This window comes from Bombus affinis, chromosome 17 (genome assembly GCF_024516045.1).
Source record: "Bombus affinis isolate iyBomAffi1 chromosome 17, iyBomAffi1.2, whole genome shotgun sequence".
Lineage (NCBI taxonomy): Eukaryota > Metazoa > Arthropoda > Insecta > Hymenoptera > Apidae > Bombus > Bombus affinis.
Window position 1 is genome coordinate 3,257,296 of NC_066360.1, and position 25,783 is coordinate 3,283,078.

General features: G+C 39.0%; 1 protein-coding gene and 1 non-coding gene across 11 annotated transcripts in view; both read right to left on the reverse strand.

The window, feature by feature from the left end:
* Positions 1-25,783, reverse strand: part of LOC126926018 (neurexin-1) — a 659,019-nt gene that overhangs the window by 16,870 nt on the left and 616,366 nt on the right. For 8 of the 10 annotated variants that reach the window (XM_050742092.1, XM_050742091.1, XM_050742090.1 and 5 more), the window contains 2 exons: positions 5,892-6,133; positions 4,377-4,500 (listed from right to left, as the gene is read on the reverse strand). In XM_050742092.1, coding sequence (XP_050598049.1) covers positions 4,377-4,500; positions 5,892-6,133 — 366 coding nt within the window. The remainder of the gene's footprint in view (positions 1-4,376; positions 4,501-5,891; positions 6,134-25,783) is intronic. The other 2 variants (XM_050742093.1, XM_050742099.1) reach the window with 1 other exon arrangement.
* On the reverse strand, positions 3,588-3,692 carry LOC126926406 (U6atac minor spliceosomal RNA). Its single transcript, XR_007714539.1, has one exon. It is a non-coding gene; the product is annotated as a U6atac minor spliceosomal RNA (small nuclear RNA).

A 25,783-nucleotide genomic window follows, 5' to 3' on the forward strand; every position in this document is an offset into this window, starting at 1 on the left:
TGGGGAATTTTGTTGGCCGATATCAGGCTCGTTTCAGCTTTCAATTCGGTTGCCACGGGAACGTGGTCGGTTTTTCATTTTCAACCATATCATTCCGGGCTACGCGCGCTGATCCTGGCTCGATGGATGACAGGCATCGATGGGCTCCGAGTGGCAATAATGATATTATTAACCCGGCGATCGGGATATTAGCTGTATCAAACCCGTGAGTGGAGAGGTCTTCCTTTTTTCATTCTTTTTAATTCTTTTCTTTTCATTTCAAGATCCGAGAGATGATTGGACTGGGCGGTTGAATGATCGAGGTACAATTGGAACGGTTGTAATCGACGTAATTCGCGCTATTGTTGGAGCAAAAGATATAACGGTGTAGCTGTTGTAATTGATTCGTATGGCGCTTTGGTTTTATTTATTTTAACGTTTCCTTTTCTCATACTTGCGCGTCCACGCTATTTATTATTTTAGGCGGCAGATCTTTAAATCGTACGGGATAATTCATCTAGAATTTCGACTATATTTTTGGAAATACTGACTTTGTTTCCAGGTCGATACTATGCATCGCTTTGGAAAGAAAGCGTAGTTTCCATACGGTTGCAGAGTTCTAATTTCATGGATCGTTATGGTAATCTATCGACAGTAGAAAATATGTTAAAAACCAGAGTATATTTATATTGAAAGTTGAAACACGGAGGAAAATTTCCGTCCTCGTAAAAATCTTTATCGACGTTTCGTTTAATTCTAAATTTAGACCAAGTGTGAGGGTAAGTTTTATAACCGTGGCCCTAAATAGGTTTAACCTTTAAGCTGTGTTACGTTAGTCATTAATTACAGGCGGACTCGATCTGCCTTGAGAAAATAAACAGAGAAATGGTATTTCGTCAAGTGGATTATTAGACTATTATCAAATACTGGGTTAAAATAATAAAGATGTTTATTCCGAAAGCAGAAATCTAAGGATTATCAGCAGGAGTATGTTTTATCTCGTGCATTGGAAATTATCCTGCCAAGCTTTCGTTCAACTGTACAATTTCTATAAACATTCTGTCTATTTTCAGAAATATATTGTTTCACGTATCGTCATTATTATTATGCATATCGTATTGTATTTAATCATTGACGAATTTCTACATTACATTTGTATTATATGTCATAACGTTGTGTGGGGTACCTTTACGAAATTTTCTCAATAAAACTATACGGAGCTTGTATGCGCGTAAATTCGAATTGTTAAAAATGTCCCGCGGGGAGCTTCCTCGAAAATGTGAAAATGCCACATTAACAAACGAAAAAACACCGCACAATGAAAAACACACAGGTAAAAGATAAAGTAGATTAAATATTACAATTCTCACTATTGAATCTACTTTTACCATATGCAAAAAAAAAAAAAAAAGAAAAGAAGAAAAATACGTGCTTCTGCGGTACAATGCTTTAAATATTTGGTCACTCGATATTATCGCTGGAAATGTCGCTGCTAAATTTCTAAAATTACCCTGCGCCAGCTGTTAGTTGTTAGCTGCTTTTGTAATATCGCGACGATCGGTGCGCGTCGAGTTATTAAAGGGATCGTATTAATTCAGTTTTTAGTCAGCCGGAGAAGATTTCCGAGCCGGCTGCCAGAGAAGACGAGGAGGTCGACGAAGGAAAGAGAAAGGAGGGGCGCCAGCCAGGGATCCTAAATATGCAAATGAATCGAAGATACAACCGGGCAAGCATGAAGACGAAAAGGTGGCATGCCATGCGATATGCGAACCCATTCGTGCGTGTGTGTTCTCCTTTGCCCTCTTTCGGTTCCGCTATTATTTTCATCCACAGAGATGTATAATCTCATCGACGATATTTTCGCCATCGATTTCTTAGAAAAAATTCATCGCCAATTTCGTTTGCGTTATGGTACATTCGAATGATTATGCGAGGCAATTCTCCGCTTAATGAGGCTACATCGTGATATGTATGGTATGAATTTGCTATCGAAATGACTATTTTGTTGCCAACAAAGTGATTGCTGATTTTGTAATTACCACCTAATGGTAAAATCAGCAATCACATTTTGAAATAGCTTTTTGCTGTTTACCACCGAGTATTACAAAGAATAGTTATTCTTAATGAGGATATTTTGTGATGAATGGCATGAATTTGCTATCGAAAGCCAACTAAGTGATTGCTGATTTTGTAATTACCACCTAATGGTAAAATCAGCAATCACATTTTGAAATAGCTTTTTGCTATTTACCACCGAGTATTACAAAGGATATAGTTATTCTTAATGAGGATATTTTGTGATGAATGACATGAATTTGCTATCAAAGTGACTATTTTGTAGGCAACAAAGTAATTGCTGATTTTGTAATTACCACCTAATGGTAAAATCAGCAATCACATTTTGAAATAGCTTTTTGCTATTTACCACCGAGTATTACAAAGGATATAGTTATTCTTAATGAGGATATTTTGTGATGAATGGCATGAATTTGCTATCGAAGTGACTATTTTGTTGGCAACAAAGTGATTGCTGATTTTGTCATTAGGTGGTAATTAGAAAATCAGCAATCACTTAGTTGCCAACCCAATATATTTTGAAATAGCATTCTACTATTTATCACCGAGTATTAGGAAGAATATATTTATCGTAACGCAGTGTAATTAATTCAACGAAGCATATTAATCGTGAAAACCATATCTGGGAAGTTCATACGAGATAAAATAATTCGCAGAAGCTGTCAGCAGCATATTCTAATGTTAATGTTTTAATAAGTAATTGGCGTTTATTGATATTTTTCTGCAAACATATTTCCGAATGTACGTATAATCGACGTTTGAAATAATTATTTCTGTCTCGAGATAATTATAAATCGTGTTTGATCGAGGGTTTTAAGCGATGGGCAGATTTAATGCGCGTTTCTTTTTGATTTGTAATGACGGGATAACTGAAAATGACAGTTAGATTATTTAACGAAATGTTACGTCGATGTACGTGATGTTGAGAGGGCCGGTGGAAATTGCATTTGCACGGCGTCGCTGTTTATGATAAAATGTCGTGTATTTTATATTTCAAATAATTTATCAGTATTATTCATTCAGAACAAGAACGATAAATTTATATGACGAGAATCCTGCGCTTTCGAAATAATTGAATTCTATAAATTATCGCAGTATTTGAAAAAATAAACAAGTGCGAAAACGATCATCGATGAAACAAATAATGAAATTCCTATCATCTCGACTTGTCACATCCACGTTTATCTCATTTCCGATATTTATAATCGATAACATTTTCATAAATAATATATTAGATAACAGAGATTCCGTAGTTGTCAAACTCTATCGAAATATTGTCCCTTCATTAATTTCATTTCTTCATTTCTATTTTAAATAAATTGCTTTGCAAAACGTATTTATCGAAAAATTAGCCAACTACGATCGATAGCACTTTCATAAATAATATCGTCGAACAAACGACATACCAAGACCAAAATTTCCAACGTTATAATTTCAATTTCGTTTCGAATTCTAAGCTTCCTCATTTTTCTCATCGAATCCCATTTCCAATTTACGTCGAATAATTAGTCGCATCGTGTTGCAATTAATGGAAAAAAATTTGGTAAGTGCCGCCGAAAGGCGACAGTGCCTTACCATTTATATGTGTTCCATCCTTGTCTAGGGGAGTGCTAAACGTCTCTCCTTTCATACTACACGCTAGATGTCGTCTGTTGCGTTCTTATATATGAACGTAGCGAGCGAACGATCACTAGCGAGAAAGCAATTTTTCGCGAATAGTTCGAAAACGAACGATCAAATCGAAAAGTTGCGAGAACATTTTTTATTCGCCACGATACAACCGATCCAATGATATAACGTTCGAGTTTGTTCGTCGTGCATGAAAAATTAGTTATATCTATATGTATATACACTTGGCTATTCAGCTTGAATTTTCAGTTCACATATACGAAATTATATTCTTCCTCAATTTCTTCCCATTTTATTCTCCTCAATCTCCGAAGATGTCTGTTAATTAATAGATGCTCGGAGTAGCAGGTGCAATTTTCTGCGACTAACAATAACATCGAGATGGAAATTATTTTGCAAATGCACATGCGATTGGACCAGATGATCGGATGCCTATTCGGTGAGATTTTCTCGTTTAGCAGATCGATTTGTGACTGGCAATTCCCAGTGAGTAATTGTTCTCTCTCAAAACAGAAAATATCGTGCGATTAACTTTGTCATACGTGTTCCAGGAGAAGTTGATGTAACGTGCACGCACATGTATAAAATATGGATATGTGGTGGATAGAAGACGAGTTAGGCACGTAGAAGAAATTCCTCCGCGAGCAAGCGTGCAGAAGGAATTACTTACGGCCTTTGGAAATGTTACTTACACTTACCGGAACCAGGCTCGTAGATTGGCGTGCATTCTTCGTCCTCGTCGTCGGCGGCGCAACCACTTCCGGCACCGGAAAATATGAGGTCGTCCATGACGCCTGGGAAACCGGACGCCGGCGTCTGCGGTGGAAAAGAGATATGAAAATTTATTGCGTCGTATTAAATAAAAAGGTATATTCCGTTTGAGTGTTGGACCGCTGTTTCTGTTAATATGAAGGAAGAAAACATTACGTAAATTATGTAATTTTTGTTGAATAATCGATAACAATTTGTCAATATCTATTATGTTTAATAATAGCATTAATAATAATATTATTGTTAAATAATAGGTACTTTTACTAATCACTTTTACTAATACTATTATATATCATTTAATATTAATACTATTATTAAATAGTATATAAATAGTATATAATAATTATTAAATAATATATAATAATATTAGTAAAAGTAATAATAATACTTCTAATAATAGTGTTAATAATAATATTATTGTTAAATAATAGTTACTTTTACTAATCACTTTTACTAATATTATTATATACTATTCAATAATAGTATTATTATTAATACTATTATTAAATAGCATATAAATAGTATATAATTATTATTAAATAATATAATAATATTAGTAAAAGTAATAATAATACTTTTAATAATAGTCTTAATAATAATATTATTATTAGAAGTATTAGGATTAGGGCTGGGCTATTAATATTTCAGGTAATTAAATATTTTTAACAATATTATTATTCAAAGCATTAGGGTCTGGGCTGGGCTATTAATATTTTAGGTAATTAAATATTTTTAATAATAGGATTACTAAAAGTATTAGGTAAAATACAGTTTCACTTTGGGAATTTAAGGCAGTTTTATTTTATTAGAATACGAGGAGATATTATCTTGGATGTGATATTCATATTTATTAAAGCACGCGGTATAAGTTATGTACGTTGGAGGAGAGAAATTTTTATGAATTATCAATTTGTATTATCCATATCTATATTCTAATATTCATATCTAATATAGGATTCGGTTATTACGAGTAAACCCTTCGTAAGCATAATTAAGCCCAGGACTTCACAACGATTTACACAAACCGATGTTACAGATCATTAAATTACGATTATATAACGTACTGATGAACGCGCAATAAACGCACGACAATATATATAAACTGCTAGCGAATGATTTATCAGTGAATAATACTTAGTTGAAGACATAAACAAATCGTCGTTTACAATACTTTACGTAATCCATTTAATGAAAATCGCAAGACTCGAAATTAATAGAAGATAGTACAACAACTCGATTAAATTACTAGGAAAATCTTCTTCAAATTTGTTAGAAACAAATAACTATAAATCAGGTGAGCAAGTATATTATCCTCTGTATTTTTCCAATTTTTCTACATTCGATTTCTCTACGTTTAATTTTCCCAGGCATCCATCGTCATGCGCATGATTTTCCTGATCAACGACAGCGTAAAATATTGTTTGAAATTTGATTACCTGTTGCATCCTCTGCAACGGAGCAGCACGATCCAGCAGACTTCCTGGAGGTAATAACTGAACATCTCCTCTGGTGATAATTCTTCCATCCTTTGCCGCGGCGAGTTCCAAAATTCGCGCTCCATTTACAACGAGACCGGCGATTATGCCCAAGAACGACCTTTCCACTCTGCCTTTGTTGCGATTCCATCGACCACCAACTTGAATAGTCGATTGACTATTGAACACCGTCAATTGGCGACCTGCGAACAACAGTAAATATTGTCAGAGAATGGCCCTTTCAATTAACGATTCAATTTCCCTCGATTGGTTAGTCGTTACGCGCAAATGGTATCTAAGCACAAACAGTTGTAATTAGACCGATGATATTCATGTACATTCGTATTTGTATCGATGTAATGAAAAATATAGAATTTAGGTAGAAAATTGCTTTACTTATTGTAGGTACCTTATTCACCTGTTAGATATTCTATTCAGTGGCTTATTTCCCATATTTCGCGATTATTAGGTGCTTTTTGTGTATTTTTTCATCTGCAAATTTTCCATACTATACGCGGTTTAGTTATAATGTCGTATATGATAGTATAATTAAGTATACATCGTTGCAAATAGCGATCAACGTAGAGCAGGATTTTACAATTTGTAGTTTACGATTCGAAATTTTTAATATTCAATTTAATAGGTATAGTATGAAATGAATTATGCTATTACGCTTGAAATTTTGTATTATATATGTATAAAAAAAATTCTCAAAAGAATTTCATAAGTTGTTATTACTTATCGATACTTTGAAACTGAGAATTTTAGTTTTGTCAAACGATGCTTATTCTATCGAGGCATTTCCCATTTCCATGGGGGAATTATTTTGTAGCAATAAAATTATCAAGCAACTTACAGCTAAAATTATGAAATTTTTACCACCGTCGAATAAATTACACGCAATCTCTCAGTTAAAATCAACTTAGCTTCTCGAAATTACCCAATTACCCGGAAACGGTATTAAATTACCACTAACACATTTAATTATCACTCTGCGAAGCGATAGCAAAGTGTAATATAAGACCCCAAAAAAAGAAACGAAATGCCACTTTGTACGCGCTGGTGAGTATCAAAGGGATAATTTATTCCGTTTCATTGGCTGACAAATGTTTTCGTTTGACCACTTATCAGGCGAACAGAAGCCTCTGAGTCTGGCATGGACTATTGACTTGTCCACTTGGTCGAGTAGCGTGTCTTACAATTAAAATTAGATGGAGGCGATCTCGTATCCCCTACTCGTTCGCCAAGGTTCGCTTCGAGTCCTTTCCCTTTGAACGGTCTAAATTTGGTTGGTTTTGAGAACAGGCTAACATGTCACGTGTGCAACTCTTTAGGGTTCGATTCGACCTTCGAAGACGATACACACGCCGCTTCTACTATCGGCGGTAGATTTGTGATAAGAATAGCTTCCGTGATAGATTCTATTACGCAAGTTAGAAAACTGTCTACGATGAGGATGACAGTGTAATTTATCTATCTATATATATATATGTATACATATAAATATATTCATGTTAGCAGAAATGGAAATTCGAGGTTTCAAACATGTAATAAAAAAAAAAACTACAAATTGACATTTTTAAATGGTGTCATGTTGTTTCTTATCTATGATTTTAGAATCCTTCTTCTTCTTTTTTTTTGAACGTTCAATGTGAATCCATTTTTGTTGATTTTCTAATTTCTACGCTACTTGCTGGCTATGAATAAATACAATTTGAATAAAATATAATTGCAATTGATTTGATAGAGCCAAAGATACGAGCTCTGCAAAGATAGATGACATGACGTCAATATATCTTATATAGAACCAATTAATAATTAGTGTTATGGTTATCAATACTTTGGTTCAGAAGGGTGACAGAAATACCTACCCGACTCAAGAGCCATAAATAAAATACATTAGTATTAAAGCAAGAACGTGTAATTAGCCTAATCACCTCAAAATAGCGTAACAAAGTGAAAAATTGCCCGCCTATAAAAAATATGACACAAAAATATGACTTACGTCCTTCTTAAGAACGTTTCGTAAATCCCATTAGGCAGAGAGCAACAAAATTGTAGATATCATTTCGAAGGTGTCATTAACGAGGCGATAACGTTGCAACGAAATTCGTGTCGGATGAAATTTCATCCGAGACAACTTTCGAGGAGCAAGTGGCTGATTGACGGTTTCGCTCACAAGCGAAGCGAATTCGTACGTTCATCTCAGATATGTATATTAACACGAGACACACGGATCAGGCCAGCATAGTCGTCTCAGAGGTCCCCATGCTCGTCAACCTCGAACCGTGACGATAAAGTCGATCGGCAGAAGATCGATAATGCGGCTATTTTTTTATTAGGCGACTAGAAACAGAGGACTTGGCACGCGATCGGACACGTTCGAGTAGCTTCACCCACGTGACCTGCCATAGGCGAGTTAAATACCACTTTGTAATAGGAAAGCAACAAACCGAGCGAGCTTTCTCGACATCGAGCTTGCTCAGCTGGAGGACATCGAGGGCCATTATCCTTCGACTATGGATAATAATTTTCGGCTGTCCCGAGAAAAAATGAGACTGGCTGACAGCCTTACCAGGGTCGCAGAATCTGCCAAGAGGATCACTCTGGTGCCGTTTTAGGCAGTGTGGTAATGGCCTCTTCGACCGTCCTGCCCCACCGCTCGCTTTTTTTTTGCTTATCTATGCTTCTTTATATCAATTGGAAATATTTTAGTTAAGAGTGCAGATGTCCTTTTGGCGAGTGGGGGGTAGAAAATGATTTTTGTTCGAGCGAGAATTAAAATATTTGACGCTCGGTGTGTTCAAATATAAAGTAGGTACTTGGTTGTACTTTTTGGATATAAGGCGCATGCGAACGATAAATTTGAAACATCGTTTGTGTGACTTATTCGCGATTGACGATGGTTGTTTCCGTGGATAATGTCGATTTTGATTTAATTCATTGGTGAAGCTAACGGATAAATAATTTATGAGATCATCTAAATAATTTATAACGAATTACATATTCTTTTTCCAATTTTCCTTGCTGATATATTCTGATCTGTAATGATCCGCGATGTGGACAGTATTTATGTAATTATACTTTGCAGCTAATGCTAATTTATTTACATTTAAGCTATATGTGTAATTAATTATGCACGCGAATTAGAAAAGCTTCACGTAGACGATTCCTTTAAAATTATTTCATTTTTAATTTTGTCAACATGAACAGTGCCTATATATAAATTATTACATGAGCAATCTTTATCTTGTTAAAATAAAAGATAAAAGTTATCTATTCGTAGCTGGTAAAATAGGAAGCTTCCAAATAAGAGATGAAAACATTTCGATCTGACATTTTGTACGTATAACCGACGCGTATTGCGATTAAGTGAATTCCAAGCGTCTCGTGGATCTTTTATACGTGACGTCAATCGAGTTGACGTCATTACAATACTATACTGTGACTTCATATCCACTGTGCGTCAGATGAAATAAGCGGACATTATACTGTGTTTATGACAGCACGCGACGGCTTTTATTCTGACTTATATTTAGTATATCATTGAAACTTCCGCCAGTTCTTTTCCTATTTTTGTAAAATGTACACTTTATCAAATATATCTATATACCGGAATAATATTCGCTAGAGCGTTAAACTGACATACAAAAAGGGACTGTCCTGGCGTCGACGAAATTTCAACAAATTTTTTACGCGTCTAATATATTCGTATAAAAAGTTTCTATGCGCGTTCGAATACATTTACGAGTTACTATATAAACACAAAACATTCCACGCATCAGATAAACTGAAGAAGTGTTCTGAGTGACTCACGCGGAACTCGACTCTAGTTCTGCGACACATTTTTTCTGCCCACTCGGCTGGCACTTGCCGACCAAGCATAGTGAGTCTATCAGCGTAGTATAAAAATACAGTTGGTTGGTCTCAGCCTAAGTAACACACATATATACGTATATATACATATAGAGAAAGGAACGCACGTCCAGCACGCGTCTCGTAAGTATATCGTCAATATTATACTCGGCTTCCTCAATGACTTTTTGTCAATAACAATGACAAGAAGAAGTTGGTGGAGCGACAGACGCTTCCTCGAAGAAGATAATCGTGTCACTCACACCGCATTCCGATTTGAAGAAGTCCAATAAACTGTATCACTTTATTAGGAGAGCAGAAGGTTTGTGAGTGAGTTCGGGTTCCCTGTCCGACTTAATCGTGAGATTTTAGGCAACCAGACCTCATTCGTCGGAATCCATGACCCCTCCAAATCCTCGTCGACCAATAGGAAACGACTCGTGAGTCTTCCACTTGAGTCTTTTTCTTCAGTTTCTTTAAATACAGTGTCTTAAGTGGATCGAAGATTTTATTTATCTATAGATGGGAAATTCGAAGGCGTGAAAATAATGCAGAATATTCAATGCAAAATACGTACTCGCGTTATCACTATAATATTTGTATAATTATTTGGAACGTAGTTAGATGCTACGAATATGAGTTGTTTAGTTATATTTTTGGAGACATTAAATTGTATAAATATCTTTACAGTTTAATAATAACATTGTTTGATTCTTGTAATATATTAAAATTCACCTTGATAATTCATTTTATTCATACAATTAGAATTATTACGTTCTATTTGAGCATTACAATAAAATAATTTCTAAATTATATATCTTTCAAGAGCATAATTTGTAAACTATAAATTTCCCTCGTGCAAACAATTTACATATGCGATTATACGCTACAAATACTATTACCACGCGTATAATTTATCAAATAGAAATTATACTGGTTTATTCGATATATTCTGCTCCTTATCGTGGCGAATGAATTAAAATAATTCCCCACCACTCTTCCCTATTTAATATACAACCCACCTCTCTATAGATACATGTAGAAACTTATTGGCAAGATCATCACGTTTTTAATGAAAATGACGTTCGACTTGCTGATCGTGGAGAATTTTATTTTAAACAGACCTGCATGCGTTTCTCGTTAGTTCGGTGGCGTAAGAATTTCGCTCGTTTAACCGTCTAACGTTTCGTGGCAATTAGCTCTTGCACGACATAATCTAAATTAATAAGTAAACTGACAGGCAAGTATGGCAAACGTGGAGGTGGTGGACCTGAAAAGTGGGTTAAGAAGTTGCCTTCGGACGCTTAGATAAGTGGCGCATTCGGTTAAAAAGGATCAGGAGAGAAGAACCCGAAGGTGGATCGGGTTGCCTAATATTTGGCTTCGCCTTGGAATTCCTAAATCGACGTCCGGCAGCGATGGCGTCCGCTTTTCGAGCGCATTGCAGTGGCGAGGAAATTTTATTTGAAATAAGCGCGGGAAAATGAGAATGTTAGAGATGAGCTATTTCATTATTTTTATCTTGTTGAAATAGTATAGCAATCTTCGTATTGTACGTGCACATTCCAGCGCTTTCGAGAAGAAGATATTCATTGCGTTACTCGTGCGTTTCACTGTTTTTGGATTATGATAACGCACAGTGTGACTCTAATAATACAGCGTCGGTTAATAAAATATGCAAAGGAAAACAGATTTTCCGTTTCGATTAATTCCTGCGAATAAAATAACGAATAATTTGCCTCTTAATATCAATCTGAATTTTAAATATTTATTTATTATAGTTAGTGGATGCTGTAGCGAAACTAACGTCGAGTTTACATTTGTTCACAACAAAAGACACACTTTGAAAAGGAAATTCCATCTTTTCGCGACTTCGACGGAACAACTTGCACGAAAGATTTCGTCAGTTTTATAAACATCGAAACATATCGTTGGGATTCTAATTGTTCGCGTACGGGTGATCGGAATGCCAGGTTTCGGCTTCAGGCCGATCGGCAGGAAACGGTAAACGCGCGTGTGTTCCATTTAATTCCACGCGACGTTTATCGTGCGAAACGGGCGAACGATCGAAATGGAAACGCGGCGGCCATCGGACATCGGTCCCACGGACTCGGTTTGGGAACTGTTTGCTTTCACAACGATTTTACGGTGGGAACAAGGAATGCCATGGCACGTACGCTTGGGTATGGGAAACATCGATGATTCCCAGGCGATGGGAGCACAACGTTTCGTACGTACGAAACGTGAACAGGACATGTAAACGCACTTTAACGTGTGCTCTCTAACCAGTTTAGCGCGACATGCGTCTCTTCTTGCTTATTTAACGCTAACGTTACCAGGTCCGGTCAACTGATCAGTTTCAAAATTTCATTTAAAATCGTTCATCGTCTAATCTTACGTAGATTCTTGTGTTAACAAAAATTGAGAAATTGATCAGTCAGATAATATAGAACGTTACTAATGTATGCTAATTTATTACCAAAATATAACGTTAGCAACTTGTTTCCATCAAAGAATCCTCTTTCAACCCAGCACAGCTCGATACACAGCTACTTCACGAAGTTTCTGAGTTATCGATAATCTTAAACAAACAGGCACTTCGATTGCCCTTACGCAATCTACCAGCCAAGCAATTGAGGAGCGTGAGAATATTAACAAAACTTTGATGCGATACGCAGCACGTGCTGTGCCATTATGACTGCGCATGGTCAAGCAAACAGGCTGCAAAAGGGGTCTGAATAATGCAAGAACCGTGTGACAGTCGTAGGTACGTGATCGTACGGCAAAAATCATTCTACACAGGAGAGAATGCCAGTGAACAAGAATCTGCGTACTGTAAACGAAGCTACGATGAATGTTGTTACTATGTCATACACCTACGGCCTATATATCTATATAATACTATCCATGTTTATTTTTAATAATAATTTTCAAAGTTCGATATAATTATCTGTTATAAAAACAGATTAATATTTCAAAGCAAAAATTGTTAGCAAAAATTTCGCAACGTTGAATATTCAGTGTATAATATATAACGATATTAATAAAAAAGAATTTCATTAAAATATTGCCTTATTACTTTATCCTTCGTCATTTTTATCTTTTTGTTGCGACGTAGGACATAGAAGTATGTTTCTTATACCACGAAGCGTTATAAAACTTCATTTCGAGTAATAATTACGAACGAAATAAAGTTGAGTTTGATTTGAGATACTTTATCGTTGTTACTTCTTTATTTTTACTTCTTCCCTATGACATAGAACTCTTGTGTATCGTAGAAATATTTTTCTCGTAGTTTGACGCAACATAAATCTTTATTTCGAGTATCAATTAAGAACGAAGCAAAGTTAAGCTATTTATCATTTAATGATTTAACGACGAGTGTGTTTTATCTCCTAGTTGTTTTCATAGTCTCGTATCGATATCGATAAAACGTAACAACGTAATTTAAATAGCAAATAGCATGTATCTGTCGAATCTATCGTATTCTTATAGAATTAAATTAAATTGTACAGTTATTGAGCTTTGAAAATTTTAAATCGCGATATCGATCCTATCTCCATTATTCTCAATTTTAATTCCAAACGAGAATTTAATTCTAAGTAATCAATTAATTCTGAATAACGTTTCTCAATGAGACTTTAAAATTTTTGATTTAAAATACCCTTGAAAGTTGAAAAATTATCACGAAAAAGTAGCATTTCGCTTGACTGAAAATTATGTTTGCGCCTATATATCGTAACAAAATTGCATTTTCTCTGATTTATACAAAGTTTGTATTATATAAATATATATATATAGCTCGTTAAAAAATATATCGAGTGGAATAAAATTTTTATTCCCGCGGAGTTATCAATGAAGTAGTAGTATTAATTCTAAATAACGTTTCTCTATGAGACTTTAAAATTTTCGATTTAAAATACCTTCGAAAGATGTAAATATGTTTAACAAGTAACATAAAAATTATCACGAAAAAGTAGCATTTGGTTTGACTGAAAATTATGTTTGGGTCTATATATCGTAACAAAATTGCATTTTCTCTGATTTATACAAAGTTTATATTATATAAATAAATATATATATAGCTCGTTAAAAAATATATCGAGTGGAATAAAGTTTATCAATGAAGTAGTAGTAGTAGTAGTAGTAGTATGTGGTGGGCGATGACTATAGTAGTAAATGAGCGGAGAAAACCCGTTAATACCGCTATAGTAGCAGGTAGTAGGCTCGTCTGGTAGGTTGAGAACAACCTTGAGATTTCAAGGCCGTTCCTAGTACGAGCTCCGCTGGTTTAGGAGAACTACCACTTCAACATGTTCGCCGGATGGTTCTAAACACACCGCTTAGATCAACCCTAACCTTCTTTACGCTTTATACGTATCGCGCGCCTATGCCAATGCCTATAGATCTCTACGTACTGTATTATCCTTTATTATCCTTTTGAAAGGATACAATTTTTTATTTCCACTTTCCTTTACTTTTTACCATTTATGTATATTTATAATATTTATTAATTTATGATATTCATCACGGTGGTTGCCATTTGAATTACAGCTTCAATTAATAATAAGATCTTCATTATCTCACTTATGCGGCTTTCATAATGATTTCCTTGGGTATATTGATTTATCGACGAATTATTTTCAATAATACGAGACACTGAAATTAGAGCTTTTAATCGGCGGTGTAAAAAAGCTTTCAGATTCGTGAATCGATTAAGAAGAAGGCGATTAACATAATTTAATAATAATAATCGATCCATGTAAGTTCATACTTTGACGAACGTAACTGAAGAAACAGAACTGCAGTAAACATTTGTTTCAACTATTTAAATTCTACATTTTGACGAGTTTTATGTTAACACATATTTTGACCATGTTGTATGCTCTTTTCTTATATGTTGCGTGTTGTATGTTATTAGGATGCAACATTAACATACATCAGATAACACAGAAAATACAACATAACAGTTCACGCGTATCCCAATACTCGGGCTTAATCGAGTTGTAATCTGAGAAGACGATGGCAAGATGTAGATAGCCACCTAATAAAACGGCCATAAAACCGAAATTAGATTCAGGTTGGCAAGGCGCTCCTCCTGTCCGGCATATTTCAAAAACGTGAGAAGCGTATACAGAGCTGCACACTCGGACAGTTTGGGCATTGGATACGTATAGGACGGCGACTTTCCCATGCCACGTTTTCTCATGGCTTTGCTACAAAAAATAATGAGATTTCGGCCGCTGCTGTGAGAACCAACCCGTGAGAAGATGTTGAACTTGAGGCTGAATTTGGTGATTCTTGTATCAGGTGACTATCAAAGGGATGCAAGTCGTCCTACGACATCGTTAGCGAGTCTTCTCCCAGCTGATCTAAACGTCCATCAAGGACGTTGCTGCGAGAAAATGGCACGCGAAGAATACGACGATATAAACTAAAAATTATAGCGAAAAGTAATATAAATGACATTTAGCGGTTTGTTTCCCTTATACTTCCAGCAAAACTATCATCTACTTTATAAAAGACAGTTTGATTGTTTGATTATTCTCCTTGATATTTTACCATTTTTGGTAATTTACTGCTGTTCCTTCAATCGTCTCGTGCACCTTGTTTTGTTACTTTTTGCCAATTTTCAAGCTTCTAACGACAATACCTTTTCCCACAACGAATCGTTAATTTTTTATCGAATAAAAATCTAATCTTTCCTCGATCTGCTTAACCATTTTCGCCAAGTTAACGATAGCAGCATTTGCCCTACGTTCCACGCGTGTTGCTTCACTTTAATTACGCACCTCGTAAGGGATTTTTGAAACAAAATTCCGGGGTTAATTGATTAGAACCTTCGTCGAGGATGGTGCGGCGTGTTGGCAGGTCGATCGAGCGAGGAAAGCGCGCAAGGGGTAAATCGGTAGGGCGTTGGTCGACCAGCTTGGCTTCTCTGGTCTCCTAGTCGATCTGGGAATCTGTTTCCCCTGAAGTCGCTCGAATTCCCACGATCATGGGAACAGCGTTTCTCGGTTGGCCGGCAACTCCCTGGGAACGGTGTCCCGTGGGAAGTTCCCTGGCGTCGAGATCGTGCGAGACGAGGAAGAAGAAACGACGCACCCAACTCTTTTCCAGACCTGAACGCCTACTACCGAAGCAGATCGGTCCGCTGCTTCCAGGGACGAACTTGTCTCACGCTTTCGACCAGCTAGCCTGTGGGAATCGGCCGTGTCTCGTTCGGGAATCATGCACCAGGCACGTGAGAAAGTATGCGAGACGCGGCGAGCCGACAGATCATCCTTGACATTTTTGTCACGTGCCGAGCGTGATCGTCCTTTCGAATGGCGAACCCTCAAGTTCAAAGGGCGCGCGTTGGACGAAGTACGAAGAACGAAAGTCTGTCGATAGCATAATCTTTCTTTTTTTTTTGGGAAGGTTTTAAGGTCGCAGCAATTGCATGTCCCTGCAATTACGTGTTTATCAATGACGACGATGCGAGCAGAGAAGATTCTCTAAAAGAGATGTCAGGTTTCGCTGGAAATTTAAATTATTTCTTGCCAGACTTGTACCTACTTATTTTTGACGTTATTAAGTTAGAAAATTGACAGAAATAAAACAGTCAAGTCTCCCACGTTTCTGTTAGTCTTGCACGAAATTTCATTATACATACAGATATGCTATTTACCAAGTTCCTATCGGTCCTTATCGGTCTTCTAAATATATTCCAGACATATTCTCCCCTAATCAATAGAATCCACGTCTGGTCCAATTACAAGCCATGAGAAGCAATCTCGATAAGGGTCGAGCTTTACGATCGAGCGAGTTCCATTCCCAAGGATTCCAGCGTCAGGTCGAAACTCGATACGGAGGGTTGGAGGATTTAAAGAGCGCTGTAACATTGCTATTAGGTTACCGCGTTGATAGCCAAAATAAGAGAACGATGAACGCGATAAAAGGAACTGTCTATGGTGTTTTCATCCCGTGCTACAAATAACGCGATCCTTTTACCATAGTCGTTAAGAGTAAATTAATTTCGAGGTTGTAAGGGCGCGACAGAAGAAAAGTTCTCATGGAACAGACGCAAGGCAGGGTACTGATATTCGTGCAAATTCCTATTTGTCCGAACCAAAGCACCAAAGAACCGAAAAAAGATATGGGAGCTGAGCAGGGATCTATTTTACCCACCAAATATTACAACGAATACTATACTGTGAATCAGTTTGAAATTCGCGACCCAGACGAAATGTGAATTTGTAAAGGGTTCCACCGACGACCGATATATTTAGCTTGTCCCAAAAGTCTTTTTCGTTTCATAAGGAAATGATAGCATTTTTTCTTTTATATCGTTTTACTGAATTCATATACCGTGTGTCTATTATTTCTTCATAAAGCGAAGGAATCTTTCGGGACAACCTAATACACGCCTATTAGTATGTAGCTTAGGGAGCTGTATTGTCAGCACGTATTTCAAGATTCTCGGCTGAAAAATTGCCAATTTTATACGTCCAATACTCCAGATGGTCCCTTTATACACCTTAAACGCATATTACCAAGGAGACATTGACAATATGCACACGTACACATCGGCGTTCTGAGAGTCGCTGGAGAAACGTCTACGAGATACTCCGGACAGAATTTACGCAGCGACCTTAATAGTTAACGAGGCCAGGCTGGAAGGGCCAGGGATGGGAAACGAAAAACGGGAACAAGACGAAGAAAAGATAAAGAAGGTATCCTCTCGGAACGAGGTCGCGCGGCGAGAACGAGGATCGCTTGCTTCTTCGGCCAATTAAATCGTTCCCACGGGATCGCACCGTGGGAGAGTCTATTCGGAGACGAGAGAATCGCTGCACCGGGTTTGCCAGGGTTTCATCCGACTCGAGAAAGTCGTTGCGAAGGGCGACGATCGTCTCTCCTTCGTTTCGCTTTTTGCTCCCTTTCTCCGTGGCCGTCTGTATGTCTGGTTGCCTGGTTTCTCTTTTTTTTTCATTTTTCGGACGGGTTCCGCGGACACGTGCAAATAGGAGAGGAGACGTCGGAAGCACGAGCGTGCTCGCGTGAGAACTCGACAAGGGCTCGTGGGAAAACAACGAAGGCGCGTGGCGCTTGTCGCACCAGGACTGCATGAAGTCGCAGAAAGTCGACCGCTGTCTGAGCTTGTGGCGCGAACCCACCCCCTCGCGGGTTCCGCTTTTCGCCACATGTTTACGTGTACAGGGTGTCCCATAACGCGCGACACCGCTTCAGCGGTAGATAGGAGGCACAAGAACAATGAAAAACGTTTTCGCATAGTCGCGTGTCCTGTTTGACTCGTTCATGCTGTCGATTCTTTATTTGAAATTGTCATTCTTCGTTCTTATTTTAAATAAAATTTGACCAAACCTGTAGTTTGCATGCGAGATGTTTCATAACACCTGGCAGCCGCTTCAGAAGTGAACAGAAGCAATGAAAAGGTTTGTATAAACGCGTGCCCTATTTGACTTCATTCTAAGCTCAGATTAATCTGGCTATGAACAATGGACCAAAAAGAAGTTTCTGTTGAACCCAACGAGTAGCTTCCACTCGACCAGAGTTCTCAGAACTATTAGAAAATGCAAAACGAAGTACATCGCGTGGAGCAAGTTCTTCTATTCGACGTTCCAACATGGCAATCGTCCAAAAGTCATCCACCTCGAAATTAACTCTAATATTACCACTACAAAGATATAATAAATATTTCTTAATAGACAGCGCTGAGTGCCGTGGCAATGAAGATTCTACCTCGTTTCCTTCGATCCAGTTTAGTTCACTAACTAAAAATAATGCCCAAGCAACGATTCGCTCCGTTAACTCGATTATTTCCAAAAAGATTCGTTGATTTGCCTTCGTGAGAGCCATTCATTCGTATGCAGAGTGCGCCGTGTACTAGGCAAAACAGGTTTCTCGACGCACGGACACCTGTTCTCCTTGCAACGCGTGTCCCAGGACGTAAACAAGAAACCGGTTTGGTATATTTAAAAAAGAAATTTTTATCAAATACGTTCGCGAAGATCCTTGAAGGATGTGTCTCACTGGTTTGTTAGTCTCGGAGATGAGGAAAACATGAGGAAGAAAGTTCGCCCTAGGCATTTGGGATCCCCTTCCGAACCCGCAGGGCTCTCCATTTAAGGAAATGATCACTAAACAGAATTCAAACAGCCGGCTAGCATAACGTAGCTGGAAGTTTCTGCTTTTGGGCGCATCGTTACCTTCAGTTTCCTCTACAACTGATCACCTGTTTTTTACAAATACGATTCTCTTGCTGATGAGTTTCGGGCTTATAATAATAAACATTATTGCCACGCATTCTGATCATTGTGCGCTCAAGATCGAAACAAATGGAATTTCGAAAATAATTTCAAGTCAGTGTAGCTTTTTCTGTTTGCTAAGGAACCAAGGTTTGCCGCTTACGGTACTGTCCACAAGAAATCTCAATACGGGCGACTTGCCTAACAGGGAAACATGATACAGCGAAGCGTTGAAAGCCTAAAATCTACAAAGGAGGGTCTGACAATGCGGCCAGCCGACCCTCATAATTTGTAGTTTCACGCCCATTTAAAGAAATGAAACTGGTAAACAGACCTTATAGGGTAGCATAAGGCGTTTGGAAGTTGCGTTCTAGAATGCGGAATGAAGGTATTAAGGGCGTGAGGCTTGGCTTCTTCGCTCATTCAATTAAAATGGCTAACTACATTAGAATGCGCGGACTTCTGTTTCCTTAGAAATTAGAAATTAGAAGCGAAGCTCAGTGTCGATACAGCAGGAAATAAAATTAATATCCGGTAAGTTCGATATCGGGGAACGAGAATTAATTGTATCGTACAAATAATTCTTTTTAAAAACTTTTTTTTTATATTTATATTTTTTTATATTTCGCATGATTTTTATTAGATAAAAAACCCTTCCCTCGTGCAAAGTTTAACACGTTGTTCCTTCGTAAATTAAAAGTATCTCTGAATACAAAGCACCTTCATATTTCTAAATGTCTCATCGAGTCTTATCTATTTTAACACGGGCTCAATTTTCTCATACTGATACAAATAAAATAAAAATAAATTTCAAAACCTAGATTAATAATAGTGATTAATATTTAACCGTCTTAATTATTCCTCGTACGGCACTTGGAGAAACTGATTTCTTATTTGAGTTATTTATTTCGTCTGCGGAGGTTAATGACTCAGTCTCGTTATCGTTGTTTTTTGCGATTAGGAGCTGATGCGTGCGCGGAAGAACATTAGGCAGGTTCAACGGGAGGCTCACATATAATTCACCTTCCTTCCTTTATCCTTTCGCTTGACCTTCGTGTGTAAAGAAACCAATTTGGTAAACAAGTCTGCTAGGGTACCATAAGACGCGTAGAGCTAGGCCCTGGCTTGTCCTGATCCTGGAGGAAGGTACAGGTGTCCTTAAAAAGCTGCGGACACGCGCCAATCGTGTCACTCAAGTTCCTTCGTTTTTCTATTACGCGACGAACGAAGGAATTTAATTTTTGAAGGTTAAAAATTCATGCCAAATATTATACGTTTAAAATATTATATATTATAAGTATCGTTTAAAATATTAATTTTAAAATATCTATGTTCTTCGTTTGATTGTATTTATCGGTTAAAGAGAATAAAAGAGAAGATATAATAGCGCTTTTAATAATAATTATTTAATTTAATCTATTTCTTCTCGCGGAAGGCGCGTGTCTGATCTACTGTTCAAAAGAATTAACTGTAACTGAAGCAAATAAAGGAAAGAAAGAAAAAGTGGAAAATCGCTGTCCACTCATACCATCTGAACGATTAGACCCAATTTTTAAATATTGAGAATCGCCTCTGAATGTTGCACGACTAATAATTTTGGACAATGTTATGTTTCTACATTGGATACATAAATTTTCAGGATATTACACACACGTACATATATATACAAATCGTGTTTGTACAAAGAAATGACTAACAAAACAGTGTAATAAAACATAATAAAAAATCGGATTTTGGTGGCCTCAGGGTGAGTTTCACGAGAAAATAAATTACAACAGGGGAATATTTAATAGCAAATTTTGATAACGATGACTTTTGCGTCGTTTTACACGCTCAAGCATGATGCACGCATGTAGCAAGAAAGAAGAGTAGTGAAGAGAATCTCACTACCTAGATACGCTTGGAGACTAGGAGATCATATAATCCAGAATCCTAGACAACCTGCGTGGTATAGACTACGTTTTCACATAGACGTGCCGTATCTATGGGATCTACCTTACCAGTGTTTTAGACATTTTATATCGTTCTATTTATATAATTATAAATTGAAAATTGAGGCTTTTCGTTATTTGCTAAAAAGGCGTTCTGTTATCCCGTACAGTTAGAACAATTTCTCTGCTTCGTTCTCGATATTGCAAAGACATATTTATATTTTTAGACGTTCGCACTTTAGTTTCAGAAATGGGAGAGAAGCTTCGATCAGGTTCGATTAATTTTCCAGCTGTTCTGGCAGCACTCATAGCTAGCTATTGATTTTAACATTCAAAAACGTTCTAAATATAAATTAACAGAATATTTAGTATCAGGATCTTAGAAACGTGAAGGAAGCGCCTGAAATTCCTAGACCGCTTGCGTCAATTTCGAGACTCGTCTACGATCCACAAAGCTGCCACACAGACATCCGTCTACGCTTTCGTACCAACATTCTCAAATTACTTTGCATCGACACGTGCACGTTACTGACACGCAGGCAGCTAAATACAAACAGGAACAACTTCGATGATTATTTTCCTAAATAATCTTCCAACAATTGCTATACATCTTCGCGCGTATTTTACGACTTACAACACGCGAACTTATCCTAACACGCGTCCGTCGCACGAAAAAGTCTTTCGCACACCAAATATCGATATTAAATACGACGCTCCTCCTGTGACAAAATTTCAAGTCGAAGTACGCGAGTTTCGGAAGGCGCGTAGAGTAAGAAGAAAATTTTGCAAATTATGACGTAAAGTCGTACATTATGTACGCTGCACGTGTTCCAAAAGGACGCGTGCAGAGTGTGGGAATATTTTCGCGCGGCAGGTACTCGCTAACGCGTCATTTAACACTCGCCATCTTTGTTGCAGCTACTCGGGTGGCTACCAGGGTAGCAAAGAGCAAGAACAAAATAACCCGCGAATCCTTCGTGTCCCGCCAGTCCGCCACGGTCTTTGAAAATCACGCTAACGGAAATTTTATATCCTCCAGATAGCAGGATCGCATGATCTCGAGGGAAGGACGCGGTATGGGGGCGCGTCGGCCAGAAAGGGCATGAAAAAAGGAACGATTTACAGGCGCGCGGATGAAGGCGCGACGAAGAGGAAGGGGACGCGTCACGTGACATTAGGAAACGTCGATCGGCGTGCGTTAATGGCCCGTTAAAGTTCGCGGGAAGGCGTGAAGAACGTTGTAAACACGAATTAATTGAAGACGCAGTACCAGGCACGCAGAATCCGCCAGTTGGTTCCTTCGTCGTTGCCACGAGCGCGGTTTCCGCGTCAGAGAAAGGGTTAATTTTCGACGACCACCGATCAGGCTGCCATGAGATCCCCGAGATGTGCCGAGCACGAGCGACTTTCCTCGTTCCGCTTATCCCTCGGCCTGCCTCGGTCGTTGCCTGTCTCTTTCACTTTCGCGCGAGAAAGTCATCGCCGCACCTGCCGCCGAGCTGTAAGTCGACCTTCTTTCTGGGTTCGTCGGCTGGCGAAAGGGTTAACACTTGTGGAGAATCTGGTACCATTTTGATTAGGCGAGCAGGAGAGGCTGGAGGATCGGCAGCGCAGGTGCCTGAATCTTTCGCTTGGATTAAACCGGCTTTCTTTTACTTGCCACGGTCGACACCTGCCACTGCTGCTGCGTCCATGAGTTTCGAACGGCCTCGAGCTACGCACCTGGTAGCCTTTTGCCACCTTCGATGACTTCCTTCGTAAGCGCATTTTACGAGCTTGGCAGGTGACTTCAGCTGCTTGTCACGATGCGTAACGAGACGCGCGGTATTCGGAAACGCGAGCATATCACGTTGAAGCGAGTTCGTCGTAAGTTGCACGCGAGTGTCGAAGGAAATTCTCTTTCACGTTCGAAGGACACCGACCGCTTGAAAGAATGCGGCGTCAGCCGGTGGTAGGAAGCATCGATTAAAGTCGATGACGATCGGTGTCATTGACAGTCAAAAGTCAATATTCTATAGCGCGGCGATTAGGCGAGCAGGTAAGGCGAAGAAGTCGCTTTGGGCCAGATCACGGGACGTCGAGGACCCCGAAATCCAAGGCTCCGGGTTCGCGGAGCGTGGCTGGCACGCGGCAAAGATTTCCCCGAAATCATTCGAGCGTGTCGAAGCAGCAGGGTATTAGAACAGAGATGGAAGTGTTCGGAAAAGGCGCCAAGCCTGTTCGACTTTTATAAAGCGGCGCATAAATTTCTCAGTCGAATTCTGAATCCGCCCATATTGTAAGCGTATGTCGTTCCACAGGACTCGTGTAACTATTGTAAACGCTGTACGGTTGGTTGTTGCCCTACGAAATTGCCAGACGCTGTAAACAAGAATCAGGAAAGCAGGTGGCTCCAGATGGTAAATTTCTGGACGAAATGCACGTGCACGGACGTCGCAAGAAGGATGTCGCCGACCAGATGTAATAAACGGTAGAGATACATCGCGCTAGTGAAAACGGGATTGATGGGGTTATAATATGAAAATAATTCATCGATCGCGATATTACGTTTTCGGCCATAAACCTGCCAGGAGACTAGAACCGCGCAGCAGGCCTTTCTAAGTCGTTCTATCTAGCTTTTTATGCCGAGGTTTCTCTCCGGTGTTGGGTGTTTCGCGCGTTATTTAACCCGTTAACCTAATCGTTGCTCGGCCGTTAGGTTTTCTGCTCACCAGAGTGGAAATTAATTACTACGGCCTAATAGGGAATTTCTGACCGGATTTAGGTTTCGCGAGCGTAGACGCGAAATTGCGGTAATTTTAATGGAAGCATGCCGAGATAGATCGGCAAATGATATTCTGGTAAATTGCTATCTGCGAATCGCGGACAATTTATTTCACAATTTAGACGCGGGCAGAGACAAATACAAATTTTTGTCGTTTTATTGCGTTGTTATCGCACATGGTAAAATTAAGTTCGCGTTTATTTCTATAAAAATGGAAGCTCGAAATATTACGATAAATTCGTAGGTCGTTCCATTCAACATATTCAAATTTAATTAATTAATGGGTTATTAAAACAGCATATTTATCGTTGCTAAAAACAATGTTAAAATTCCTCGTCGACAAGACAAAATTCCACTTCTGCGAATCGAAAATCAAGATTTTCCCATCTCGTGAACGCGATATCGATTATCATCCAGCGTATTTTGTTTCTCAAAAGGGAACATCCTTCACGTTGGCATAAAATTTCGATTATTGCGCGCAAGGGACCGCGTCCAGCGACTAGCAGCGGCTTTCGAATTTCGCGTCCAACTCGCTCCCGTCTCGTTCATGCTGCTCTGATGAACGTGAGAATAATGTCGATTCGAGCCGTGCATTTTCGTTCTCACGCTTCGTCCGGAGCGTGACAGCCTTCGGGAATGACTTGTCCGGAGTCGGCGAACGCGTCCCGTCCTTTATTAGTCCCGGCATTCCTCGTGTTTGCCGCGCGACACGGCAGCACGTGCCGCGCAGGAAAAAAAGAAGGAAAAAGCGACAGGAAAAAACTACCACGCAGCGTTTCGACGTATCGCTTCGTGATCCTGAATTTCGGTGCACTTCCTCGCCGCGCATGCTTCTCCGATAATCGTGAGAAGGAACCGGACTCGAGCAAATTCCCAACGAGGATAAAAAGCGGCAGTTTTATTTTCGAGAAAATCGAGCTTGAACATTTGCCAAGAATCCCCGAACATAATTAATGGTCTACGTTCAGCTTCCAAGTTTAACGTTTTCGCACTTGAAATTCAAACTTGAAACCTATAGCTTCAACTTCACTTTACTATTTATCGGGTTAGCTCAGAGTCTGTGCTTTTGCTATTTGTACTCTGAACGTACACGTTCGAAGGGAAACGCAAAGCTCTGGCGATGAAATGTGGAAATTACCGAAGCTAAAGTATTAAAAAGTCACAGAAGTATATAGAAAGCATAAAAGGAAAGTAATGGAACTACTTGGTCGAGAATTATAGATGAAGCTCGTAGCTGAGAAGCTGCCAAGAGACAAGTTTCTCTAAGGTTTCTCTAAATTCCCGAACAACAACCATCTGTACCACCTGTTAGTTGTATCAACTCAACAACTCAATGTTCTCATCTGTTCAGATTTAGACAAGAGCCAAGAATCAATTAAACTGTAACAGCGTAATAATGTAATAAATGGCATAATCGAAAGGCAAGTTTGCCAAGAAAAGAAGCGATTTTGGCCAATTGTCGCGCCCTTGGCGCGTTCCTTGGCGCGATCCTCACGATCGTTTCACGCGTGATCACCGTTCGCCAGACGAAGGCTCTTTTTCGCTCATGTTCCTCTATCACGCGCGAGAAGAACGCACAGACCACGGAATCGAGGTTCTCACGGCCCGTGGGAATCGAGCACGCAGAACAGCACGCGGCTCGGATCTTCCAGCAACGATCTTTTTCCAAAGGAACCCCGCTGGAATATTCATCAACGGGTTGCTGTTGGCCGCGACGCACAGGCCAGCTCGGTTTATACGAACACAGCAGAGATAACGAGCGCCTTTTTCTTCTGACATTCTTCGCGCCAGCGTCGTGTTTCACGAGCAGACTTCTAGTAGTTTAGGGTTCGCCGGCCGCAGAGGAAACCCGGCTGACGAAAGAGGCTGAGAAAAGCTGCGAATTTTTTAGCGAGAATTTTTAGCCGGCCAACTGGCCCTCGCAGGAATTCGTAGAAAAAACCAAGCCAGATGTCCCGGCGAAGATTACCAGGCGAGAAGGGCCTCTACCTGCACACAGATAACGCGAGACGCGAGCGTGCCGAGCGTGAGAAGCGAGACTCGAAGGGGCGG